This window comes from Cyclospora cayetanensis, unplaced genomic scaffold (assembly GCF_002999335.1).
Source record: "Cyclospora cayetanensis isolate NF1_C8 unplaced genomic scaffold, CcayRef3 CcayRef3_contig_88, whole genome shotgun sequence".
In the NCBI taxonomy this organism is placed as follows: Eukaryota; Apicomplexa; class Conoidasida; order Eucoccidiorida; family Eimeriidae; genus Cyclospora; species Cyclospora cayetanensis.
In genome coordinates, this window is record NW_020312761.1 from 61065 (window position 1) to 86564 (window position 25500).

The 25500-nt window shown below is 54.1% G+C and overlaps 2 protein-coding genes across 2 annotated transcripts; both read right to left on the bottom strand.

The window, feature by feature from the left end:
* Window positions 1–54: 54 nt before the first annotated feature.
* Window positions 55–14702, bottom strand: LOC34622030. Its single transcript, XM_026335972.1, has 28 exons — window positions 14561–14702; window positions 14106–14215; window positions 13592–13786; window positions 13033–13120; window positions 12552–12679; window positions 11896–12162; window positions 11287–11436; window positions 10489–10690; window positions 10063–10196; window positions 9745–9830; window positions 9175–9323; window positions 8637–8737; window positions 8129–8240; window positions 7707–7807; window positions 7435–7522; window positions 7111–7238; window positions 6564–6729; window positions 5852–5959; window positions 5270–5365; window positions 4806–5003; window positions 4341–4449; window positions 3463–3602; window positions 2778–2913; window positions 2055–2187; window positions 1472–1671; window positions 1107–1154; window positions 649–901; window positions 55–96 (listed from the first exon to the last, which is right to left on the bottom strand). The coding sequence occupies exons 1-28, from the start codon at window positions 14700–14702 to the stop codon at window positions 55–57; spliced, it is 3810 nt and encodes a 1269-aa protein (XP_026191757.1).
* Window positions 14703–17909: 3207 nt separating this feature from the next.
* On the bottom strand, window positions 17910–25150 carry LOC34624308. Its single transcript, XM_026335973.1, has 14 exons — window positions 24874–25150; window positions 24594–24762; window positions 23822–24215; window positions 22893–23500; window positions 22388–22496; window positions 21959–22084; window positions 21522–21644; window positions 20680–21171; window positions 20150–20293; window positions 19444–19786; window positions 18956–19122; window positions 18641–18874; window positions 18200–18508; window positions 17910–17960 (listed from the first exon to the last, which is right to left on the bottom strand). The coding sequence occupies exons 1-14, from the start codon at window positions 25148–25150 to the stop codon at window positions 17910–17912; spliced, it is 3546 nt and encodes a 1181-aa protein (XP_026191758.1).
* Between the last annotated feature and the right edge of the window lie 350 nt (window positions 25151–25500).

Genomic DNA, 25500 nt, shown 5'->3' on the forward strand with positions numbered 1-25500 from the left:
GGGGGCCTTCATACCCTTACCATGGATACCACGGCTGCCCTTGCACGGGGGCTTTCAGAGGTGTTGTTCCCAGTCTTCGGGAACCTCCTCCTCCTCCTGAAAGTTAAAGCATGCAGCCGTAGGAAACAATCGCCCTCCCTACCCGTCAATCTGCATGATGCAGGACGCAAGAGAGCCAGAAAGAGGCCTCATGCCACGTGCTAGATACATACCCACATGATAGTAGAACCAGGGCACATGCAGACACCCCCAGACCCAACCACCCCCATCTGCAAACCCATATCTCCACAGTCCCACCCACCCAACCACCACCCACGCACACCAACCCAATCACCGACCCAACCACCAACCATGTACACCAACCACGCACACCGACCCAACCACCACCCACGCACACCAGTCACCAACCATGCACACCAACCCAATCACCAACCCAACCACCAACCACGCACACCAATCACCAACCCTGCACACCAACCACCAACCCTGCACACCAACCACCAACCATGTACACCAACCACCAACCCTGCACACCAACCACCAACCATGTACACCAACCACCAACCCTGCACACCAACCCTGCACACCCACCACCACCCATGCACACACAAACACACATGCACTGCTTCAAGTGCTGACAACACTCACATGCATTGGCTCAGGTGCAGCGTCACGCCCGTCCTCTCCCCGAGCGCTCATTCCACCGGATCCGAAGTCCGCTTGGAAACCTTGCGGCATATACGCCGACTTGAGAGCCGTCGCTCCACTGGTTGTTGCCACTGCGCCTACACTGACACCTGCAGTGGCGCCCACACGGGGGCCGCTGGTGGACACGGGGTTGAAGTTGTATGTGGGAACTTCCAGATAGTCGTTGAGCCGCGAAACGGGGATAATAGAACGCCTGACACCACGAAGAAAAACCGTCGCAAACACACAAGAGACACCTCCTGAGCGACGGGACAGAGGGAGGGGAGAGGGGGGCGGAAAGGGGAAAAATGAACAACAAGGGGTGGCAGAGCAAAGCGGCAGCACTACCTCAAAAGCGGGGGGGGGGGGCGCGTAAGCACGAGCCTGCTAGCTGAACATGCATTGCCACAGAGGCTTACTGGCTTCCAACCCAAGAAATCCACGGCCTCCAGTTAACAGTATCCGCCCTGTGTACGATTGCAAGCGCCGCAAGAACGCATGTATTTAGCGACTGCCATTCTTTTTCCCTCGGTTTACAAATGGACGACATGAACCCCCCTCTACTCCACACAGACACACGCGCGCGCAGTTTCGACACTCGTCGCCAAATAACACGCAGCACCAGCCGCAGAAGACGCCGAGAGACAAAAAGACACCCCTGCACCCTCTCTTTCGCGAGGAGCAGCACTGCATGCCTGCTCGTGCTTATACCCATCCCCGCTGCACAGAATACTGCTAAATACTCCAGCCGCCTATTCTGGAAACTCCTCTCTTAAGATGTTACCAGAGAGACAATTGATCCCCTACGACGAGAAGCCCCCTTCTGGCCCGCGTCAACATCACGTTGAGACGTCTCGCGTCTTTCAGGAACCCAATTTCGCCTCGCGGATTCGAGCGAACCGCGCTGAAAATAATCAGATCCTTTTCTTTCCCTTGAAATCCATCAACTGAATCCACATCTATTTGGTAGCTTAACGCCTTGTCCTGCAACCACACAATACAGCGGAAGCCACATCTCCAGCCGCAAATTCTCCCTGCCGCTGTGCTTGTCTGTCTAAGGCACTCTCTCCTCGTTTTCAAGAGTGCGCGTGCCCCTGCCCAGATCTCAGATCCACCCCGTCGCTGCTCCGCCTTCCTTCCTTTCTCCTCGGAGAAAGCCTGCCTGCCTGCCTTCCCTCCCCCCCTCCCCCCTCGTCCTTCGAACCCTGAGCTTCCGGAGAAACACACTCTTGAGTGTCTATATATATACATATACATATATACCCCAGGCAATGCGACAGTCTGCCTCCACACTGCGATCTCGAAGGGGGCAATCCCACTCTGCCGCTCGCGCTCAAGCTCCCTCTTCAAAAGACCAAGCAGCTTACAAAGGAGTCATTCAGTGCGAAGCGGATGCGGGCTTTCTGCGCATCATACGGCGTAAGAATACCAATCTCGCTCGGGCGAATGGTGCCACACTGCAATACGGACCGCAAAATCGCCAATATAGGGTCGATTTCCCTGAAGCCACACACACACACACCAGACGGCAAGCTTGCGAGCACATCTCAATCACGCCCGGGCAGTGCTAACTGAACATTGGGAGGCCCTTCATTGCAGCCGCCGACTTTTAGTGAGCACAGTGGAGATTTCCTGGAAGCGCAGCAACTCTGCAACGCCCCTTGAGTGCAACGTATTTCAGACGTCGCGTCTGCCTCCTCAGGAAACCCTGTTTAAAGATCCAAGCCACTTCCAGATTTCCCTTTTCTGAGCACTGACTGCTAGAAGGGAAGACAGGGAAGAAGAAAAGGCCTTTTTGCAGGTTTCTTTGGCTTGCACAAAGAGGCCTCTACTGCCCTGCCGGCGCTCCACTAAGAAAGCAAGAGCTAACCTCCCTTCAAACAGCCCCCCAGGCTGTCTCCGGCAAGCACCCGTAGGCACGTGCGAAGGAGCACCTTGTTCGTGGGAGGCTGGTGCTCTCGTGAAAAGCTTCACAGCCTCCCTCCCTCCCCTTTGCCCCCCGGCAAAGCAAGCACGCGGCAAGTAGCAACCAGGTGTCTGCCTCTTGCTGCTGCGCAATCCTAGAAGTGTGGAAGGCAAAGCCGACTTACACCAGGCTGTACTTCGATGTTCCCAGCGATAATTCCATGTTGGCGAGGCCAGAAGAGATGTCTATGAGGCACACGCGGCTGTGGGGAGAAGGCCAGAGAAAGCCTGCGACGGGAGGGCGATTGCAATCATCCACGTCTGCAAAATCACAGAAAGCAGACGCACGCAACCGTAAGCGGCAGCAGCGGGAGCACATCATACAGATATCCACATACATACATACATACACACATACATATATGCCACAAAAAACACATTCATACATAGACACAAATATATACATACACATACGTGCAGACACGCACACATACACATACACACCGAGACGTATATACACACATACATACACACAGATACATACATACATAAAAACATAGGCATACATACAGATATATATATATATATGTAAATATGCACCATTGCCATACGAAAGCGACACTTTGGCTGAGAACGAGAAGCGATACACACATGAAGGGGCATGCCAGAGGAAGGCATCCGTGGGCAACAAGGCCAGAGAGCGATATATATATACATATATACATACATCCATCTATATATATATATGTAGATACAAAGCATAGACCATGTGTGAAGAGAGGAGGCGGCGTCAGAAAGCGTCTCAGGAAGAAGCCCTGCCACGCCACATTTTGACCTTTACACAAAATACCAGCAGAAAGCTCATCTTACCTCTGCTAAAGATTTTTCCCTGATAAAACTGCATATTTGGGAAATGTGCGATGCTGGGATGCATCCGCCTCTGCTCGTTTAGAAGATGGATCGGTGCAATGCCGCTCCCTACAAACCGTTCTAACAGAGAAACTCCCAGCCTGCCAAACGCGCAAAAGACCAGAAAGCGTAATGCCTATGCTTGAAATATACATATTTATACACATATATATATATACATACGGCAAAAGAATCCAACAACAATCAAGTAGAGAGAGCACGTGAAGGGGAAGAAACTGGTATCTCCGAAAATGCGCAGAAAAAGCGACGGCATCGAGGCGCTAGTATGGACAAGGAAAAGAGTTGGACCGTAAGAAGTCTTAAAGATTACACAGCGGTGAATGTGTATGTATCTATGTGTACGTGTATGGGTGTATGTATCTATGTGTATGTGTGGCTGTACGTATGTGTGTTTGTATGTGTATTTGTATGTATGTGCATGTATGCGAGTCTGTATGTATTTGTGTGCATGCATGTGTATGTAAGTGTCTGGCTCGGGTGCGTGCAACGACATCTGCTGCACGAGTTGGCATGCAGGGAATTCAAACTATTAGACGAAAAGAGAGGGCCCCATTCATCAGCACACTTTAGTAGCTCTATAAATCCAGCAGCCTACGGCAACAGCAACAAAACACCCGAACGCGGAGAACGACATCATAACACCCAGCAGCACGAGAAGCCGAGCGAAAAAGCAGCAGGAGGAGAGGCCAAGAGGAGACAGCTCACAACACACGCAAGTGCGAGAGCTCGTAAAACATCAATCAAAGCTTTTCGTCAGATGCAGGAGACACAGCAATATTTCCAGACAGTGCTCTGTCTGCTTGCTTTCGAACGCTCACCCCCCATCACTGGCTTCCCGCGAAACTATGGTAGGTGGCAGCTGTTTGTGATCTCCGATAAGGACGACCGACCGACAGCCATGCCCCAAAGGAATCAAATTGGAAGGCTCTGCGAGGCAACACATGCGGCAAAGCAGGACAGAGCGGCAGCAGCACTCTTGAAGGGTGATGGTCTCTCGCTTCTTCGGCAAAAAAGCCGCATGCTGTCAAGAATGCAACTAACAGCGCCTCGCCTCGCCTCGCCTCGCCAGCGGGGGCAGCCGACCGATAAATGCCCAGCAAAAACAGCACCCCACGACCGGCAGGCCCCGAAAAAACATCCCTGCATGCATGTGTGCATGTGTTGTGTATGCATGCATCCCTGCATGCATGTGTGCATGTGTTGCGCACATGCGTGCATCCCTGCGTGCATGTGTGCATGCATGCATCCCTGCATGCATGTGTGCATGTATGCATTGTACTCACCAATGGACTGCGCGCATTCATCAATTATAACGCGTTCAAAAGTGACGTCGTCAAACATCTCGTGACCACTTCCGACGCAAGTCGCAATAATGACGCTATACTTCCTAACGGCCTCCCTGACGAGCAGCATGCGGAGGCTTCGCGCTTCTCCAGAGTTTTTGTCTCGCATCCTTAGGAGATCTCGATACCTCGGGAGATCTGTAGGCGAGAATTGAAATGAAAGCGAAGAGACAAGAACCAAACAAACAAGCACAATGCACAACAGTGAAACACACCCCTTTCTTCCACCCCCATCAACCCCACCGACACGAAAAAACTTTCATGCACTAGAGAGCTCCCCAGAAATCGTCAAGACACACAGCCAACCCAGAAAAAAACCAAAAAACATGCACACTCTACGCTGGGACCGTCCGCATATGCATGCGCATTTTGTGGCAAATTCTATGAACAGCCGCTGAAAGCACCTTGAATTGATTCTTCCTTCAGATCTGACTCGCTGCCGCTGCCAACGCGCACACTGCGGATGCCTCGGTTGCTCAGCCCTTCCATCAAGTTATCCGCTGCACAGTCACCACGCAAGAAGAGCAAAAAATCCAAGTTTCATCGCAGGAAAAAAGAGGCAATATGAGAACCTCGACAACACGAGAAAGAGTTGCGGCAATACATACACACATATACACACAAATACACACACACTCATACACACATACATATACACACAAATAAATACGCATATACACATATACATACAAATACACATACACACATGTACATACATACACATACACACATATACATACAAACATTTACACACATGTACATACACATATACATATACACACATACATGTAAACACACATACATACATACACATATACATATACACACATCTACATATACATACACATACATGCAGCCCCTAGGCCCCCTTCGCCAACGGGCGCCTCTAGCTAAACGGTTCCCCCCAAGCAGCAAGTGAGAAATATACCGTCCGCAAGAAGACGTTTGCACACACACGCACATACAAAAGACGAAGAAGTGCTGACCTGCGACATTGGAATCAGCAACGGCTAGAATCTTCTTCGTTGGATTCAGCCGCTGCCACGCGTCGATGATTGCACAGGCTACATGCGTCTTGCCTGTTCCGGGGGGCCCTGAAGTGCGCAGCCGCAGCAACACCCAAAGAGAAACAGTTTATTGTTCAATCTGAGAGACACAAGGGGGGCAAAAAAGAAAATGAAGAATTTTGAGGGGGGGGTAGTGCAGCAGGGGGAAGAGGACGCAGGAGAACGCCTCTTCCAAAGCGCAATAAGTCTTGGAGGAAGAGGAGCAGCGTCAGCAGCAACAACACAAGGCCGGCAACAAGAAATCCCAGCGTCAGAAGGAGTGACAGCAGCCCGCTGCCACACACACAGTCTTACAATGCATCACTATGCTACACGCCGCCTCCTGCGCAGCAGTTATAGAGGGGCAGCGTGTTAAACAGGTGTAATGTGCTGCCTAAGGAGAAGTCTGCGTCGTGCAGTCTGTGTATGGATGTATATGTATGTGTATGTATGTATATGTACATATATGTGGATGTATGTATATGTATATGTGTGTGTATGTGTGTGTATGTGTGTGTATGTGTATGTATGGACGTATGTATGGACGTATGTATGTGTCTGTGTGCATATATGTGTGAATGTGTATGTATGTATATATGTGTGTCTGGAATCGACGGCAGCAATGGGAAGCTACTGTCTCGACGCGTCTTACCTTGCACAAGCGTCAGTCTGTTTGTCATAGCGCTGATAGTTGCCTGCCTTTGCGCCTCGTTGAGAGGCAACCCCGTCGGAAGTCTAAAGCCGTCTGCCAGCATCTCGTGAGAGTCTTCCATGCTGCTGCGGCTGGAGGAAGGAGTCTGACGACGGGCCTGCATGGCCTACCACGGCAGGAAGAGCATACACCGCAGGGATCTGAAATACGAACGGAGGCAACGGCTATGAGGGGCAGCAGCGCCAGAGACGCCTTGCGTGGCAGCTGCGAAGGTAGAAAATCATTCTTCCCCACCCCCCGTCATGCTGGCTGGCGGGAAGAAGGGAAAAGTCAACGGAGAAGGACGCCTTGAGGCGTGCAAGAAAGCCGTGGATTTTTTCTAGCAACGGATACTCATCATATGGAATGTAAATTATGAATAAATATGCATGATGTACATAAAGAAATATATCATAAAATATATGCAATACGCAGCATATCTACGGTGTACACAGATCCATGATGAGCGCGCGAAAAAAGCAAAAGAAGGGCTTTTCCACAAGCTTACAACTTGTTGCAGAAGAGAAGATTGTACCCGTTGTTTTTTGCAGGAGTCGCCGTCAGCAAGCTCATCGAGTTGATGCAGAGGGTTGTACTGTTGAGGATCCGTGTCGCTCAGCTGGGGAACAGGGCCCCCTAAGAGGCAGCAGCAGCAGCAGCAGCAGGGGCAGAGAAGGCGCATGCCAACGTCATCCACGCATGCTGTATGTGTAGGCAGAAATGTGCCGGTTTGACAGTCTATGTGTATGTGTGGGTGTGTATATGTGTGTGTGTGTGTGTTGCTCGTGGCGAGGATGCTGCAAAAACAAATGCAGTCAGATGTGCAGCGTACGGCCAGAGACCTTTTCCGCAACGGGTTCACTGGTGTGCAGCAGGAGGTAGCGGATTTCCGGCGCGAAGACGTAGGGAGGGGGGGATTTCTGGCATTTTGGAAGACAACAGCGCAAGAGGCACATGGGGAGAAGCTCCCTGTATACAGCATTCTACTGCATTAAGAAGCGCGTGGCTATGGCAGCAGCCTGAGCGCAAAGGTCTTTCCAACATGCATGCGAGCTGCGCTCGTTAGAGGCAGAGACAGAACATGAAGACTGTTTTTCGACATACGCCTGCGGGATGCTTGGACATGGTGAGACCTCTCAGCGCCTGCACCATCCTGTCATGTGTTACTGCCGGCGTTAAGTAATACAGCTTGAACTTGTTGGAAGCTGCGAAGCCAACGACACTTGCAGAGACGAACGGAAGGTGCAGCTCAGTGGAGAAGGGGGGGAGGCAAGAATGCCGATACACCAGCGCGGCGACAGACGAGCTGTACTGCGAACGGCCATGCATTTCGTGGTATCCTGCCTGAGCGTCTCGCTGCTCGCGAAAAGAAAGAGAAAGTTTCTCGCTCTCCTCCCTCCCCCTCGAATGCCCCTGTTGAATCTGATGCTGCTACGGTAGAAGCAGTAGTAGTGCTGCTGCTGCTGCTCAACATGCAACAGCAAGGAGAAGACAGGAAGGAAAAGGGAGAAGCAAAGAGGCCTTACTGAAAACTTCCGGGTATTTCTTAACTTCTGCGGTCGCCACACGGATATTGACATTCATAGAATCTGAAAAATCTCCCTTCACGCTGGTTACAACACCAACAAAACATCGTTGCTGCAACCACACACAATACGCAAACATTGCCGACATACCGCTATCCACAAACACACAGAACGCCGCAAACGACTTTTTTGTACGCAGGCAGGGCCCTCTGCGCCTCCTCAAAAGGCCAAGGAAAAACACCGACCACCTTTCAAAACACAAAAAGGCATTTTCGACGGCAGCGCCCCCCTTCTCCCCCCGACAACAATGCATGCACGTGCTGGAAAGCTCAGAGCCTCAAAATCCAAGGCTTAAGTTTCTCCTGGTGTACCATCTTTCAGGAACAGCGAGCGCCTCGGCTAGCTGCACCACCTGCAAGAAATGCCCCCCCTTCTTCCCCCCACTTTCCCCCTGTACACCAGCTGCAGCTGCTGTACAGCTGCTGCCCTTCCCTGCACCGTCTCTTACCCAAGATTCCTCTTCAGTAAACGTATGCGTGTCTGCAGGACGAAGCAGTACAATATCATCTTCTCTGAACTGAACGCTTCTGAGGAAAATACGTTCCTCCTCTGCAGCAACAACAACCCCCGCCGCGCAACTCTCTGATGTTTCTTTTTTGGCACCGCTCAGGAAGCCGGAAGGTGGCCGTAAGAAGGAGCACAAGCATGCAAAAAGCATCGACCACGCGATGCAAGCAACAATCAAAGCCAAAGACACATCTTTCATCAGCCTCGCCAGGACGCAGCTGCTGCGCAGCCAAATGTGCTGCCCTTTCAAACCAAAACTTTCAAACTGCCCCCGCCCTTCTGACTTCAGGCATGCCTCGAAGGCAGCCGAAATCGACGCACGCGACGCTTCGAGTGCCCCTAAAAAGCCTTTTCCGCCCCCCTTCCCTCCGCTGTACATACACCTCGCGAGCACACGCGCCATCGCAGGCCCCCACGACCAGCCCCCGCGCAGCTTTTTTCTCTCCGCCGCTGTCGCCTCAGCGTGAAAAAAGGCTTGCCTCTAAGAAACGTAGAAAAAGAGAAAACGGGAAACGTCGCCGCTTTGCGAGTAAGCACAACGTGTTTCCCTTCCCCCAAATCCGCGAAAGCTCTCCTGTCACTGATGTTTGTTGCCACCTGCGCCTGCCACTCCAAAGCCAACATAAGCCTGGGGGCATACATATATATACACACACACATATATATATACTTATATATACACACACAAACACACATATATATACATCTACACAAAACATGTACATACACAATACACACCATACGTACAAACAACCTCTGCAAGCCGCGAACAGAAATACAGATCTTCTATTCGAAAGGTCACCACTAGCCAAAGCACGTCAAGCTAGACACGCCATAGGCGGCTTCTGCACCCTCTTCATCACTAGCAGGGATGCCTCAACAAATCGCGACCGCAGCTTGGAAAAAAGCGCAACCCCTTTTCAAAGAAAAACTACGCCATCAGGCATTGCTTGTATGTACGTATTACAAGCAAGCACGCATACATACCTACATGCACACATGCATGCACACATGCATGCAGCAGCGGCAAGGAACGGAGGGCAGCCTACCGATAGTTGTGGAAGTACCGCATCGCCAGTGTGGATGGGAACCAGCTGCTGTCTAGCGAAAGGCCTCCCAGCTCGTGCAACACTGACTGCATGCACGCGCAAGGCAGCCATGCAAAGCTTCGCATTTCCGCCAAGTATCGAAAGGCACGATGAAGATAAGAAAACTAGTTCAAGCTTATTAAAAGACCCCCCTCTAAAAAGCAATCTTTCGCCTGGCCCCCCCGCACCAAGAGCTTCCATCCACCCTTCATTTCCCCCACCATTTTCCCCCCCCTCCATTTCCCTCTCCCCCCGCAAGCTCCAGCCGCGCGCATGCACCTGTCCAAATTCGCAGTTGGTCAGGACTGTACATTCGTCTAGAAGCGTTTCCCACAGATCGGGAGGCATCACTTTAGGAGCGTCATAGGAAGACTTGACAGGTTCCTGTGTAGATACACCGGAGGGGCCTTGGCCTGTGGCAACGTCCACCATCCCCCGCCGCAAAAACACACCCCCCGCACATATTTAGACACACGCACATGGAGGAGAAGCAGCTAGCAGCCAGACACACCTGTGTATCGAAGGGTGTGTGAGGCATGCGCGGCACTAAAAGGCTTGCAGTCGGGTACACCCGAGAGGAAGCGTCACATGCGCTGCTCAACGTGAGAAGCGGGGGAGAAAATCTAATCACGAAGACAGCAGAAGCCGCATACGCGAAGGCTAAGGAGTTCTGTAAGAAAGACAGGGACGGCTCTTTCTGCCCACCTGCTGCTTCTCCCTGCGCTGCAACTGCCACTGCCGATCTGGGTGCTGCCTGCATCTTGAGCTGATCAATGAGAACGTTCACAAGTGACCTGTTGCCTTCTGCCATCGCCGCTCTCCAAACAACGGGTAAAAACAAACGCCACACAGCCCCTCGAGTTTCCGCGATTAACCGGCATGCACTCTCCACGTACAACGCTAGGTCCTACAACGGAGCACAGAGGGATAACACAATGCAAATGCATTCATGCATGGATGCATGCAGAGATGCAATCATGCAAAGATGCAATCATGCAGAGATGCATTCATGCAGAGATGCAATCATGCAGAGATGCAATCATGCAGAGATGCAATCATGCAGAGATGCAATCATGCAGAGATGCAATCATGCAGAGATGCAATCATGCAGAGATGCAATCATGCAGAGATGCATGCAGCTTCAACCCCCCCTTTGCCCCCCACCACCCTTCCCCCTCCCCCGTGTCTCTCAGCGATGCCCCTATAGCGGAACGGCACCTCACGAGAGACGCGGGAGGCGTGTATGCACCATTACGGCAAAATCCTCTCTGCCAAAGGGGGGAGAAAGGGAGGGAAAAAGAAAAAGCCGCCAGAAGGCCGTTAATGGCATCAAAGCAAACTGCTACTTCCCGCTTGCATTTTGCAGCACAGCCTCCTCCTGCATGTATATCTGTAAATATGTATATGTGTATCCCGACGTGTTTCTTCCGCCTCCACAGTTTAACCCTTCTTGTAGGCACCAACAGCGTCCACCCCACGCACAAACCCCCCACAATGGCTCACCTTTTTGTTCTCCACGAGAGCGACAACTGCCATAGCGGCCTGCCTGTCTTTGTCCTCCACGTGCTCGATGAAGCCTGCTGCCTGCATCATCTGCATCGCTGCCTGCGCACGCGCGCCTGCCTTTGTAGAGCCTACTGCCTCTATCACGTGCTGCAGACAACGACAGAAAGAAGAGAGAAACTCCTTTTACACCCACACGTTAAACTGCTTACGCTGACACACAAAACGCGAGCCTAGAAGGCGAGAGAGAGTTGGAGGGCCTCGCAGAAAGGGTTCAAATGGAACTAAAAAGACTGCAAAAACATGTATATTTCGGTGCAAAACCATGTATATTTCGGTGCAAAACCATGTATATTTCGGCAGAATTTCCTTTGTGCTTCCTCCAGCGCAAAGGAAATTCAGAAATTCCTCCTCCCGCAAAGAATTGCCAAGCTATCCGTATGCGTATAAACGACGGTTTCTTCCCGTGTGCTCTCCTGAAGAGGAGCAGCTGGTAGTGTTTCTTCCTTCTGCGGGAGCACTCGCGACTCTCCGCTACGCATGCATGCCTCTAAAACGCTGCTCTATGCAGCCACCAAGGGGCCTCTAGAAGAATAATGCGGGGCTTACAGAATGCATTCTTCCGTCGTTCGATTTCCATTTCCACTCAAGAGAGCACTTATGCCCTTCAGACGCCTCCGTGATAGTTTCGGTGGCTTTAATCTGATTCTGTGCAGTTACGGTGTTGTGCAGCATGTTGATCTCGCCAGCCGTGTGTTTAGACAGCTGGGAAGGACGCGCAATCGGACTGCGATGCTCCTGAGGCTGCTGCTGCTTTCTGCTCTTTGAAGCCTCAGCATTCAAGACAGCCCGTCGGATCGCAGCTTTTTCTTTCAACTGAGAAGCCGCAAGACACACGGAAAAAAATCGCTTCGCTGCGAGGCTCCTAAACGCTCACAAAAGTGCAAAAAGAAACACACAACAGGTGGGGCACGCCACAACAAGAAGTACAACATCCCCTCCAAGATTTTAAGGCCCTCAAACGGATAGGTGGAGAATCACACTCCTCTCCCCTGAAGCCGAACAGCCAACTCCAGAGAGAGCCACACACACGCATGCTGCGTTTGGCTGTTTAGCCTTGTTCTACGACGACGGTGCTTGCCCAAACACACACACAACAGGTACATGCGCATATACATATATTTACATATATATAGATATATACTCCAATCCCCCTACTCCTACCCCTCGTAATACTAATATACCCGCCACACACACTTCCTCACCTCCTGCACGCGAATATACATATCCTGCATGGCAGCAATCTCGGCTTCTGCCGCATGACTCCCGCTCCCCGTAGCCTCCACAACTTGCATCTCGCCATCCATCAAGAACGTCCACTCAAAGCTGTGCTCTGCAGGCAATCCCACCAAAGTGCAAACGCCCCAGGAGAACTAATGCACACTGGCTTTCTCAAGGCACATAAAAAAAACACTCCCCCACTTCCCCACATACATCCAGCAGCACATGCCACTCTAATGCGAAAGCGGAGACGCAAGCAGCAGCTACGAGAGACAGGCACAAAACCACAAATACAAAAGCCACTCGAGAGCTTCACCTCCCTTTCTCCCTCCCCACACCTGTCCACCTCTGGCAACGCATTCCCGCTGCTGCCTATACTCCCCTAGTTTCCCCCCCAAAAAACAAAGCCCATTCCTACACTCAAACAACGAGAAAAGTGCAGGCTGCCACAAAAACTCTACTCACGCGGTCTTGAGGTTGGAATGACTCTCTGTTTTGCGTTCAGCTTCCCTCGCAGCGTGTTGAAGATGACACGCGTCATTTGCTCATATTCCTGCATGTAGCAACAAAGCCGAAGCTTTCCTATGATAAAGGCCGTCCTTCCTCTGTCTCAAAAAAAGGCGAAATTGCATCCTCTCAGCCCTAACACCTTTTACCCCTCCTTCTCTTCTCTCTTCACCCCTCCTTCTCTCCTCTCTTTACCCCTCCTTCTCTCTTTACCCTCAATCTCTCCTCTCTTTACCCCTTCTTCTCTCTTTACCCTCAATCTCTCCTCTCTTTATCCCTCCTTCTCTTCTCTCTTCACCCCTCCTTCTCTCCTCTCTTTACCCCTCCTTCTCTCTTCTCTTCACCCCTCCTTCTCTCCTCTCTTTACCCCTCCTCCTCTCTTCTCTTCACCCCTCCTTCTCTCCTCTCTTTACCCCTCCTTCTCTCCTCTCTTTACCCCTCCTGCTCTCCTCTCTTTACCCCTCCATCTCTTCTCTCTACCCCTCCTTCCCTTCTTCCCTTCTTCCCTCCCTCTTACCTGAGCGGCCACAGCTCCCAGCTGCAGCAGCAGCGATTTCACTGCCTCTTTCTTTGCATCCTTCTTCGACCGACCAATGCCAGTTGCCTTCATTTCTCTCCCCCGCACTGTCCACATCACCGTATGCAGAAATCCGCCGTTGCTGCCTCCTCCAGGGGCACGTTCGCAGTGCTCCTGCACGGCTGGCTTCGAGAACTGAAGACACACAGGCGAGCACACAAAACACAGAAAAAGAAGACACTTACACCAGCCCCTGCCAGCCCAGAGAGGCGTTCAAACAGCCACACACACAGCCACTCCCAGTGCGGCTGCCGACAGCCACCAAGAGACAATAGAAACCCCCTCTTTTGCAGGCTCCCCCCTCCGCAAAGAGCGAGAGAGGAGCGCAGCGACACGGAGTCAAGGAGGGCTGGCTGGCGCTCTGCGGGGTGTTCAGAGCTCCTGCTGCTGCCACCCGCATGCCTGCCTGCATGCATGCATGCATACATGTGTGCATGTGCATGTGCATGCATACCGTCTGTCGAACTCCATAAAAGTGCAGAATGAATTCATCGTCTAGAGTCAGCCTATTGAAGGCTTCAAGGCCACGATCTCCGAAGAGAACGCTCGTAAGAACATGAATGTCTGCCTTCCCAGGCGAGGGGGAAGAAGAGGCTTTTCCCGCATTCCCCCCCCCCTCCTCTCGACTGTGTGGGGGTGCAGCTGCAGAGGCAGCTGCACCTGCAGAGGCGGCTGGCAGCGGCAGCGTGGAAGGCGTGAAGCTGGGAGGGTGCCCAACTCGCTGCTGCAGGGAGGAAGTATCCGCATCCTGAGGAGGCGTCGGAGTCGAAGGAAAAAGCCCCCCTCCTCCCCCTCCCCCTCCCCCTGGCTCTTGACTGGTAGGAGGCGTCTCTAGGCACGCCCCCGCGCCGCTTCCCCCCGTTCTGAAGGAAGCGAAGTTGCGCGCGCCTGAGAAGCCGTGGCGCTCGCTCGCGGGAGGAGAAACGAAGCCAGCCGTCGAGGCTGGAGGAGTTGCAGCGTCGGGGGGGGGGGCGCTCCTTGAGAGGCTCGAAGAGCCTCCTGCGCCGTCTCGCGGAGCGGAGCGACGCCATCGAGAGAGAGGCCTCGCCATGGCGGCAAATGGGCAGCAGCGGCTCTGCAGCTTCTGCCTTGGGCAAGCGCAGCAGCTGCCGACGTAGGAGAGGCTGCGAGAAGCAGCAACGGCAGGCAGCACACAGCGGTGCACTTCACCTGCTTGCTCTGCGGGGGGGGCCCCCGGCAGGCGCAGTGCCTTCAGGGGAAGCGGGAGGCGTTCGAGTGCGTGAAGGAAAGAGCTCTCTGAAGCTGGTCGTGCGGTGGCACTGCGAGTGCTTCTGAGGAGTAGGGGTCGGGGTGTAGCGCGGAGCCGCTTGGGGGGGAGGAGGTGGCTGTTGGAGGGGCCAAGGAGGAGCCTGATGTGGAGAGCGTGGCTCAATAATACGAGCATCACGATCACACAGCCGCCCCTGCAGAGAAGAGGAGGAACGCTCTGCCTCTTGCAGGGGAGAAGCAGAGCAGCTAACTGGCAGCGAGCGCCTTCACAGATAGGAAAACCCCACTACCCCGGAAATTGCCTTGTAATAAGTTCTCAGCCCTTGTGGCACCTGTACTCGCGCACGCCTGCGAAAAGCGAAACAAATGAAAAGTATTTAAACTGAAGGAGGGGCAGACGATGGCCCTTGTTATCCCTTCGGGCATAACGCGGGAAATTCTTTGAAAGCCCTACGCCTGCGCCGGGTAAGAACGCGGTAGCGGCTCCCTAGGCATCCGATTCTATTAAAGCCAAAGCTGGATAGCAATAATAAATAGGAATGGATGGATAAAGAAAATCCTAAAAGCATCCACACAAAACCGTTCCTAGCCCTTCTCAGAGGCGGCTCCCACGTGCTGCAGCGCTCATCGGTTCCGTCTGTCTGTTTGCATGCAGCGCCGTCCTACGCGCTCCCGTTCCCATATAAAACGCTTCTCCCTCTATTAGGCTTTTATCTTACATAACTCGGATGAGGGGGCCACATACTTCCACTCTCGTCGAAGGCCTGAGCTCCTACAGACAGACACGTATGCACATCTCCTACCGACGCAAGGCGGCTCCTTGTGCTCTGCAGCCCTGCCTTCCGTTAGATGCAGCACGAAAAAATCACTTCTATTAGGGTGTAGGAATAGAATCGAATGCAGCTGCACTGCTACAATGGGGTCCAACAGGGGCACGCGTGTCGCCAGGCTGCCTCTGGTCGGACATGTGCCTTTGAAAAAACCTAAAGATACATCCTTAATGGGTGAGCGCCAAGCCTAGTCCTTCCTGTGGCATCCTTCGCTACGGCGCTGTAGACAGACGCGCCAGTTCAACTCCAGCATATCGGACTGTCAAAAGGTCCCTCCACTGACTCGGGGAACCCCATAGTGCAACGCACTGTGGAGGGATACACAGTAGGCCACATGCCAAACACACAACTTACGAGAAACCTGCTGAGCCTTGTTTCTGAAAATGGTCTCTTCTCTCCCTTCCCATGGACCCTTCCCTACTGCAGGATTTCCTGCAGTAGGGAAGGGTCCACAGGGTTCGGTGCATGGGCTTTGCTGCACCCTTTGAGCACATCGAGCAAAGTACATCGAGTTGTGTATAGCAACCGAGGCTGTACAGGCAAGCGCACAGCGTTGAAACGTATCGTGCTAACCTAACTCTACCCCGCAACAAAGATTGTGAATGAACAGCCACATTATTCAACGCGTCATATTTGCTCAAGCATAGTGTGAGGCGTATGATGCACACCTGATATGCCCATCCTATGATTTGGCGTGTGCAGCATGGAGTGCTGCTGCAGATTTCTACGGGGGTGCAGGTGGTTCGGCGCATGGCACTCCGTCTGCACGGTGGGGGTTGAGTCGGGCTCGCGAGGTTGCACCTTAGAATTAGAGGTCCATAAGGCAGCTCCTCCAGGAGGACGTGAAGTGTATCTTTCCCGCAACGTCCTCGCGATTTCAAGATACACCTCACTGCTCCCATGGAGTACAGTTGATGAGCCGCCGAACATGCATATATACATATATATATGTATAGGGTCAAGCCTATGTACGGCGGCACCACATTAGTAAAATATATCCAGAAGAGCAGGAGAACGAGAAGTATTGCAGGCGTAGTAAGCCAATGACAGGTAGTTCCACACGGCGGTAGAGGCAAAGCATTGGACAAAGGGCTGGTTCTCATAGAAACAGCATCGAATACTTGGCCCTTACACACCTCAGGGAATATGCGCCCTAGTGTTCGAGCTCCTCAGAAGCTGCCAGGCAACGTGACATACTCGCAAGGCTTACATCAGAGAGGTCCATGCAACACCGCTCAGCCTCTCCCATCGTGTGGTGTGCGGGTATGGGGAAGGCATATTATGCTGGGAAATCCCTAGGAAACAGCTCACGAAGTCTGTTGTACTCCCGTTTTCGATCCATATGAACATCGGCAGAGTAAAGCCACTAAAGCAGGCTTTGCTGCGTCTCTTTTTCGAACTGGCATGGAGAAATCACTACCCTTCCTCCTCCTGTGGGGACCGTCAAGTTCGACGGCCCCTGATACAACCTCGCATGGGTGCGCTGCCTGGTAAGCCTGCAGCAGTACGGCGGCATCTATACCCCTAATCTGCATGCAGTGCCGATGTCATTATATACATATACATATATCTTTTCTGCGCTCTTAGGTGAAGAAGCCATGGCGATTCGCCGTGCAAGATGCTACAAATGCTTGTGCATAGTTGGGCCTTCCTCGCGTTGCGCCAACGGCTGCGTTTTAGTGCAGCGGTCATGGCTGCGATTCGCTTCAACTGCCCTTTGTGAAAGGCGGCATACATACGTGGTTTCGACAAAGCACTAGGCGGCATACATACGTGGTTTCGACAAAGCACGAGGTAGGGGAGGAGCTATTCTTGTTTGAAGATACCCTACCCGTCCTACAAAAGGTGCCTCTGTTGTAACGTTTGGCCCCCCTATGCCCCAGATCCTCTCAACTAACGAGCAAAGCCCCTCGTGCTCTTCGTAACAACCCCTTAAACGTATCCGAGATGTTTGTTGAGTCTGCCTAAACGCCCTCAATGGCCAAGCTGCCGCTGCGCCTGCTACAGCCTAGCCCACTGGTAAGCCGGAACGTTGACTTCGCGCTATACACTTAATCCCACAAATGTGAGCTGCTCTCATCGTTCCCCCTCTAAGCACCTGAGAATCTCTTCGACGGCAGATATAGAGCTACTCGGCAAGGAGCCCTCCCCCTCTAACGCCTCCCTCGCTCCCTCCTTCTTGCATCGGGGTACTCAGTTCATCCGTTGGCGAAATAACTCCAAAAAGCCTCGGACTCCTCCCCCTCGAGCTGCACAACACCGCGTGGCACAAGGAAGCATCGTACGATGGTGTATGACATGCAGGAGCACAGACACCCTCCTAACTGTGATGCACAACCAAGCGAGCACCGGCAGCAATAGCCCAGAGTAAACTCCTGCAGAAAAGACTAGGCTCAGAGCAATGGCAGTAGCTGGTATTAACAACAACAACACCTCCTCCTCCCCTCTCCCCCGCTGCGACAAAAGGAACCTAACGTGCACGACGGACTTCGATCGCGAGATGCAGTTGTTTTCCAGGCTGCAGCTGCAGTGTCTGCATAATATAAGCTCTAACAGCCTCGAGATCCTTTTGAAGATCAAAGCCAGCCTCCGATCCTACCCACAGCCACGCATTCGCTCCGGCATTTTCTGATTCCGTGGCGACGTCGGCTGCAGAGCGGCAGCCTCCGCTGGCGGCTTCAAACGTGTCGCCCTCCTCTACCATCAGCAAGAAGATGCCGTCCGAATAAAGATCTTCCGAGTCAAAGAGGTCTAGAGGTTCATCGAGATTGGGCAGGCAAAAGAGTTTGGCTGCAGCCTTTCTGTCCTCCCTCCCTACCACGGGGGCTGCTGTTGCACGGGGAGGTTCAGCAGCGGTGCCAGCAGGGGGAGACGACAGATTCAGTGAAGGCTGCAGAGAGGCTGCCGAGGCAAAAACGCTGCTGCTGGCGTTGCAGCTTTCCGCAGCAGGTCCTTGTGCCTCGTCATAGAGACCAAGCGACTCCTGCAAAATCCCTTTCTGGAGTGGCTGCCTCTGAAAGGCTGCTGGCTCTTGGACCGCCTCTGCGCAAGAGCCATGCGCGGAGGGAAATTCTCCCCTTCCCAGTGCGGACGGATCGAAAGTGCAGTAGTCTCTCCAGTGAAAAGGTTCCTCCGAATCTTCAGGCAAGGTTCTTTCAAGCTGCTCGAAAGGAGGCAAAACACACAACAGACACGCGATAGCCACAGAAATACATCCTCAACAGCAGCAAGCCCACCCCCCCGCCTCTGATTCGCGCGACGAACCGCCGTTTAAAAAGCGAGCTGACGCCTTCCTCACCCCCGAAGCGACATGGGAAGAAGCCAGATGCGGGTAAGGCGGCACTGAAAATCCGAGAGTGCTCCAGAAGTCGGGAGGTTCTGAGCCAGGGGTGACGGTTTCTAGACGGAGGACTGAAAAGCACCGAAACAGACAGCACGTGCCCCTACATAGGCTGTTGGGGAGAATTTTAGCTCCCCAGGAGGGAAGCGCTTGTGCAGCAGGCGCAGCGCCCACAAGTCGAGTCAGCCATGGAAGAGAGTAGCAGAAGAGCACAGTCGGCAGCATTAGATGCAGCAGCAAGAGGAGGCGAAGCTTTAAGCGCCTCCCTCGCGATGCACGCAAAAGTATTACCCTCCCCAAGGGCCCCCCTCCCCCTACCGCAGGCAGCACTGTGACCTACCCAGACAACATCACATACACACACAAAAAAAACACAAAGAGCAACAGCTTACCACGCCCCTCCACGAGTGCCACATTCGCTTCATAGGCTTTCACTGCAGCCTCGACGTCAGCTTCCGAGCGAAGACACTTGCTGGAGTTTCGCCAAATCCATCCCTGAGAGCCTTTTCTCAGCATATAGGCACCCTGCTCCGAGATCGGCGGGAGGGGCCCCCCCCCCGGCTTCCAGTCCGTCATTTCTGACCACAGCAGGAAATCGGGAGCATGAGGCGAGTGTATCACCAGACGCAGCAGCAGCACAAACGACGCGTCGTCTCTCGGGGAAGCCCCCTGCTGCTGCGCGCTCCGACAGTTGCTGCTCCCCTCAACAACGGCTTCGCCAGAGTCTCCTCCCGGCTGTCTGGGAAGCTCAGACAGCAGGGAGGTGACTCTGGGACCAATCCCCTTAGAGGGCCCCCCAAGAGACGCCGAAAGGAGACTGGGAGGCTTCCTTCGCTCCGCGCCTTCCCTGCGAATCCGCTGAACAACAACGCAAGTCTTCCCCCCCCCCTCTGCGGAGGAGGAAGGCGGAGAGAGGCAAGCTGCATCGCCAGAAAGCCTCCTCGAGGCACCTCCCTCCGCCTCTCGCGAAGGCGCTCCTGCCTCCCCTGACGGCTCTTTTAAGTCTGCGTTTTCGACTCCTGTTCGAGGGCTTCCTTCTGCATGCCCTCCGCCTCCAGCTCCCTCCTTCGGCAGGAGGCTCCCCCCCCCTCTAGAAGCGTCTTGCGAGTCTCGCGCGTCGTCTGCCACGTCTCGGGAAAGCACCAGCGATCGCGGGATCTTAAGTGCTAAGCGCTTCTGCAGCAGCAACAGCTGGAATGTGAAGCCTGTATTCGGACTGCAGATAGCTCGGCGCTTTCGCATCTGCATGCGCATCACCACCACACACAGAGAGAGATAAAGGGACAAAACAACACGTGCAACCACTGAAAGTGCCACTCGCTTCAACGACGGAGAAACCGCTGAGAAAATCCCCAAAGGCCACTAGTAAGCCTCTAAGGGTACAACAACGGCATCACCCCGTTTCCAACATGCCCCTCTTTCTTTCTCTCCAGAAGAAGTAACCGTAAATCTGTTTTGAAAACAGTGAAAGAATCCATCTACCCGCCTGCCTTCCCACAGACGCCGCGCTACAACACGTCTCAGGCTGCGCGTAAAGCAGGGGCTGCTGCTGTTGCTGCTGCTGCTGCTGCTGCTGTTGCTGCTGCTGCTTTGAGAAAAAAGCATCTCAGAGGAGTCTCTCTGCTTACCCATTCGAACGCCTCAGCAAACGGAAGTCTGAGCTTCCACATGAGGAAAGCAATGGCCAGCGTTGCTGAGCGCGAGACGCCTTCCTTGCAGTGTATGAGCACGCGAGTTGGTTTCATTCGAAGCCTGCGGCTGCCGCTCAGGGAGCTTGCCACGTCAGAAGCAGCAGCAGGAGTTGCTGCTGCTGCTGCTGTTGCTGCTGTTGCTGCTGCTGCTGCTGTTGCTGCTGCTGCTTCTGTTCTGGTCCTGCGTTCGCTTGTGGAGGGAGTGAGAGGCTCAGCGGCTGCTCCTGTAGGAGGCGCATCGGTGTCGCTTTCTGTGGCGTGAATTGCCTCAGATATGAATCGAATACAGTCGTACAGCACGCACATGATATCCTGCTGCCGCGTATCCTTCAGATAGTAAGTCTTGTATACAAACAGGCGATCAAAGATGTTGGGGCAGATATCGCCAATGGTATTCACAATATGGGTAATGCCAGCGGCTTCCAGACACTGCACGCACACGCCGTAAAAGGGCACACGCACATACACGCACATACACACATACACATACACTCCTGGCAGGCCCTGGTGTCTGTACACCATGGTGGAAAGCAATACAACAGATGGGCATGTGCTTCTTTGCATGGAGAGAGGAAGAGAGAACGCGCGAGAAATCCCTTGGCTACTGCTTCCGTGAGCTAGAAGGGAGCACCTCCTGAGGAGGAGGCGAATCCTCAACTCCGCTGCTCGCATGCAGCCAGTCTGTCTCAGTGCAGCAGCAGCCGCAGCAGCAGTTGCCGCAGTTTCTGTCGCACAGAGTCTGCATCTGTGTTGGCAGACGCACGATTCGTGGCAATCACCTGTACGTCGCACGCAGCAGCGGCTCCCGAAACAAAGAGGCGTCCCTCGTATACATCGCTGATGACGCGGCGGAAGTTGATGAGCTGCTGCTGCCTTGTTCGGCTGTACAAGCTCACACCGTCCTGGAAAGCAGGCAAAGAAGGCGGCAACAACAGCACCAGCAGCAGCATCAGCAGTCGCACCAGCAGCGTCAGCAACGGCGCACAAGTTGGCAAAAGGACGCGCAACGCTGAAGGATGCTGCACTTCCTCACTCGCCTAATACCCCTTTTTTTCCCCTCTTCCTCCCCCCACTCCCCCTTCTCCAGGAGAGACACGTTTTCAGGCGGGAACAATAACTGAACGAAGCGTCGCTCTGCGCCCTCTCTCTGCTGCCTCTCTTCCTCTTCCTCCCCCTCTGCTGCACGCGCTTGGCACCTGTTGCGTCAAGTGCTTACCTCCTCAGTCCGCCTTCTCCTCGAGCCAAGGAGGGAAGTCGAAGCTCCACAAGCCCTAGAGTCGCTGCCGTGACGCTGCTGCATCCCCCCAGGAGAAGCAAAAGGCGAAAAGACAGAACCGCCCCCCTGAGCCTTCCCCCCAGCAAGGCTTGGCAGCCGCATCCCAGCACACTGCTGCTTCTGCTGCATCTGGACCGTTGCGTTGCTGCCTGCAGGAAGAAAGGCGGAGGAGGCAGCTCCTCCCTCCACGGGCAGAAGCGCGACGCCTGTTGAAGTAGCGCCTTCTCGCGCAGCAGCGCCTCCCTCTGCAGAATTTGCCGCGGGAAAAGAGGCCCCCCCCCCCCCTCGCTGCTGAGCATGCAACGCTACCGCGTTCGCGGCTGGAGAGGAGGAGGCTGCTGACGCTGCAGTGTCGGAGGAAGGAGGAGAATGCCCTCCCCCCCCCCCACTCCCCAGCCTCGGAATCGCCAGCTTGGGAACCCCCTGCAGTCGGGGGGCCCCCTGTAAACGCGAGGGGGGGCCCCTAGCGGGAATTCCCCTAGCAGCAGCAGTCCCCTCCTGCAAGTCTGCAGCCGCAGCAAAGCTCCCCGCTGGGGAGTCGGGCGGAGCAGCGTCGTTGGCAAAAGGCACCCTGTGGCTCCCTCGGTGCGAGACAGAACCATCAGAATGTCGAGGGGAGACACTTCGAGAAGAAACAGCTTCGGCTACGCTACCGCTAGGAAAGCCCTCAAAGAGCGCTGCTCGAGAATCCTGCTGTTGTTGCTGCTGATCATGTTGATGATGTTGATGCTGACGATGTTGATGTTGTTGATGCTGATGATGTTGATGATGATGCTGATGATGATGTTGTTGCTGATGATGATGCGACTGTTGCTGCAACTGTTGCTGATGTTGCGACTGTTGCTTTTGTTGCTGATGCTGTAGCTGCTGGAGCTGCAGACAAGGAACACCCTTGCCTGTGAGGGCGAGGGGGGGAACGACAACAGCAGTGCGTTGCACAGGAGTCTGCTGGTGAAGCTGTTCGTGCAGCTGCACTTGAGCTGTATCCTGAGTTTGCTGCAGATGCAGGATGTTTCTCTTGGCAGGTGTCATGTCACCTTGATTGCTTATTGCAGACGTCTCTGAGTCGGCAGAAGCGGTCGCACAGCCTGCAAGCACTTCTATCCCTTCCCCAGACTGCTTCCCACCAGTTGCCAAATACGAAGACACCCCACAGCTCAACTGGGGAGGTTTAAGCAGCAGCCGCTGCAGCAGCGCGTTGCGGGCGAGTAGTGCGTGTGCCTCTGCCGAAGACATCAGCTGCTGCTGCTGCTGTTGCTGCTGCTCTCCTTTTTCGCCAGACATCCATTCCCCTCCTCCTGCAAGTTGCTCCGCAGACCCCCCCCCCCTTCTTGCCTCTCTCCTTGCTTCTCCGCGATGCGGTTGAATGACTGCCAAGACTCCCCACGGCAGCAACGCTGCGGGAGACAGACACTGCGGTCCCTTCTGACTGCAGCTTTCAAGTGCCTCCACGAGACGCAAAGTGCGCAGACGGGAGTGATCCTTCGAAACAAAAAGAAACAACAGCCACACGAGCAACAGCAGCCATGAAGCTCCTCCGCGTGGCCTTTAGAAGGCGCAACAAAACGATAGAATAAGGGCAGAAGAAAGAGAGATTGATAGAGAGAGAGAAAGAGAGATTGATAGAGATATATATATATATATATCGATATAGAGAGGGATATAGAGAGATAGCGAGATGCAGACATATGAAGAGATAGAGAGAGACAGAATGGGAAAGAGCGCAGGAGAGGCATACACATACACCTATACATATACACCTATACACATACATACATATGTACATACATCCTCTCAGCTTACGAGGATATAGCGGGGTGCCTCCAAGCCCTCCCACAAGTAAACTGCCCACACGTGCTGCTCCTGCTGTTGTTGTTGCTCTGTTTTTTGTAGTTGCTGCTGCTGCCCCTCCTCCTGCGAGCAATGTCTCGTCTTGAGGAAAGCCTGCGGCGCCTTTGTCTGGGAAGTCTTCGTGCTGGCTTTGCTATGGAATCCGTCCTTGCTGTCGAGTTGTTGTTGCTCTTGAGGCTGCTGATTTGTCAGCTGCATGCAACACTGGCAAGGCTGTACGGCATGCCACACGCTCCGACTGCAGCTGTCCAATGCAATTGCAGAATGCGCTTGAGAGAGGAGGCGCAAGAGATCTGCACTCAGCAGCGTCTCTGCGGAGAGGCTACAAGTGTTGCTGCCGCTGTTGCTACAAGTGTTGCTGCCGCAACGAGCGGAGGAGGAGGGGCTTTGTGGCGAGTGCTGGCAGCCGTCAGTGCTGCCTCTGTCGGCGGCAGGCTCTGCTGCTGAAGCAGCAGAGCCTCCTGCGTGGCTTGGAGAGGGGAGGCTGCCTCGCCGCTCGTTGTTTTTGACGCACGCACAAGGGAGCAGGAGAGGCCCCTCCGCGTGAGGCTGCTGCGCCGAAGTCGTGTATACATGCACGATGAGGTAGCAACTCGAGGCATCGAGATGGAGAGAACTCATTCCAACAAGTCGGCGTCGGGAAGCTGCCAAGAAGGGGCCCCCTCTTCCCCCCTTTGGGGGAGTGTCATCGGTTTTTGGGGAGCGGCTCCTCCCCTTCCCGCGCTTCCCTGGTGGATTTCCGGCTGTTTTCTGAGGAAAGCGGCTCGCACTGCTCGGTAATTCGAGGGAAAGAAGCGTCTCGCAGCAGCCGCAGCGGCCAGGAACGCCTCTCCGACTCATGCGCCACGCAAGCAGCAGCTGACGCTGCCGCAGCAGGCAGCCCGTAGAGGGGCCTCCTTGAGAAGGAGGGGCCCCCTGGGGGGCCCCTTTTCCCCCTGCTCCTTTTCTCGCGGCAGCAGCAGCAGTAGTAGCAGCAGCAGTAGCAGCAGCAGTAGTAGTAGCAGTAGTAGTAGAAGCAGCAGAAGTAGCAGAAGTAGTAGTAGCAGAAGCTCCCCAGACTCTGAGCGTGTGCAGCACAGCGTCGAGAGACTTGTCTCCTTCCTCTGCCTGCCACAAGCCAGCGGGTGGCTGCCGCGTGAGGCTGGTGGGAGAGGGGAACCCTGTGGAAGAGGACGCTGCTTCTCGTTTGTCGAGCGGCAGTGGAGCCTCCTCGCCTGCGGATCTGCGGCAAGCCAGGGGGGGGGCCCCCTCAAACTGCACAGTACTGCCCACCCCCCCCATGTGCGCGGAGGAGCCTCGCGTGCAAGCGAGGCTCTCGCGGCGTTGCGAGCTGTGGAGAAAAAGGGTGCGGAGACGCCTCAGAAGCCCCTGCTAGCCATTCCGATGGCGCTCGCTGCAGGGGAGGGCACACCTGAGGAGCGCGCGAGAGGGGGGAAGGAAGGGGGGCAAACGAGCGAGACATGCAGCATGCCCGTGGCAAGTGGGAGGTCGTGACGCGCGCAGCCACCTCTCCGCACAGCGTGGGAAACAATTTGAGACCTCTGTTCTCCAGTAGGAGCCTTCCTGCTGCAGCACTAGCAGCTGGGAGGGGGGCCCCTGTTCGAGGCGGTGTCTGCTGCTGCGACTCCTGA

Excerpts from the sequence above, each read along its gene's own strand:
- LOC34622030 (XM_026335972.1), bottom strand. The coding sequence starts at position 14,702 with ATGGCGAGGCCTCTCTCTCGATGGCGTCGCTCCGCTCCGCGAGACGGC. Across the intron at positions 13,121-13,591 it reads TGGGAGCTGTGGCCGCTCAG|GAATATGAGCAAATGACGCG; the intron begins GTAAGAGGGAGG and ends TGCTACATGCAG. Across the intron at positions 7,808-8,128 it reads GAAATACCCGGAAGTTTTCA|CTTCCAACAAGTTCAAGCTG; the intron begins GTAAGGCCTCTT and ends TTGGCTTCGCAG.
- LOC34624308 (XM_026335973.1), bottom strand. The coding sequence starts at position 25,150 with ATGGGGGGGGTGGGCAGTACTGTGCAGTTTGAGGGGGCCCCCCCCCTG. Across the intron at positions 20,294-20,679 it reads TTGCTGAGGCGTTCGAATGG|ATGCGAAAGCGCCGAGCTAT; the intron begins GTAAGCAGAGAG and ends ATGCGCATGCAG. Across the intron at positions 18,509-18,640 it reads CTGCTGCGGAAAGCTGCAAC|GCTGCAGCCAAACTCTTTTG; the intron begins GCCAGCAGCAGC and ends GAGGACAGAAAG.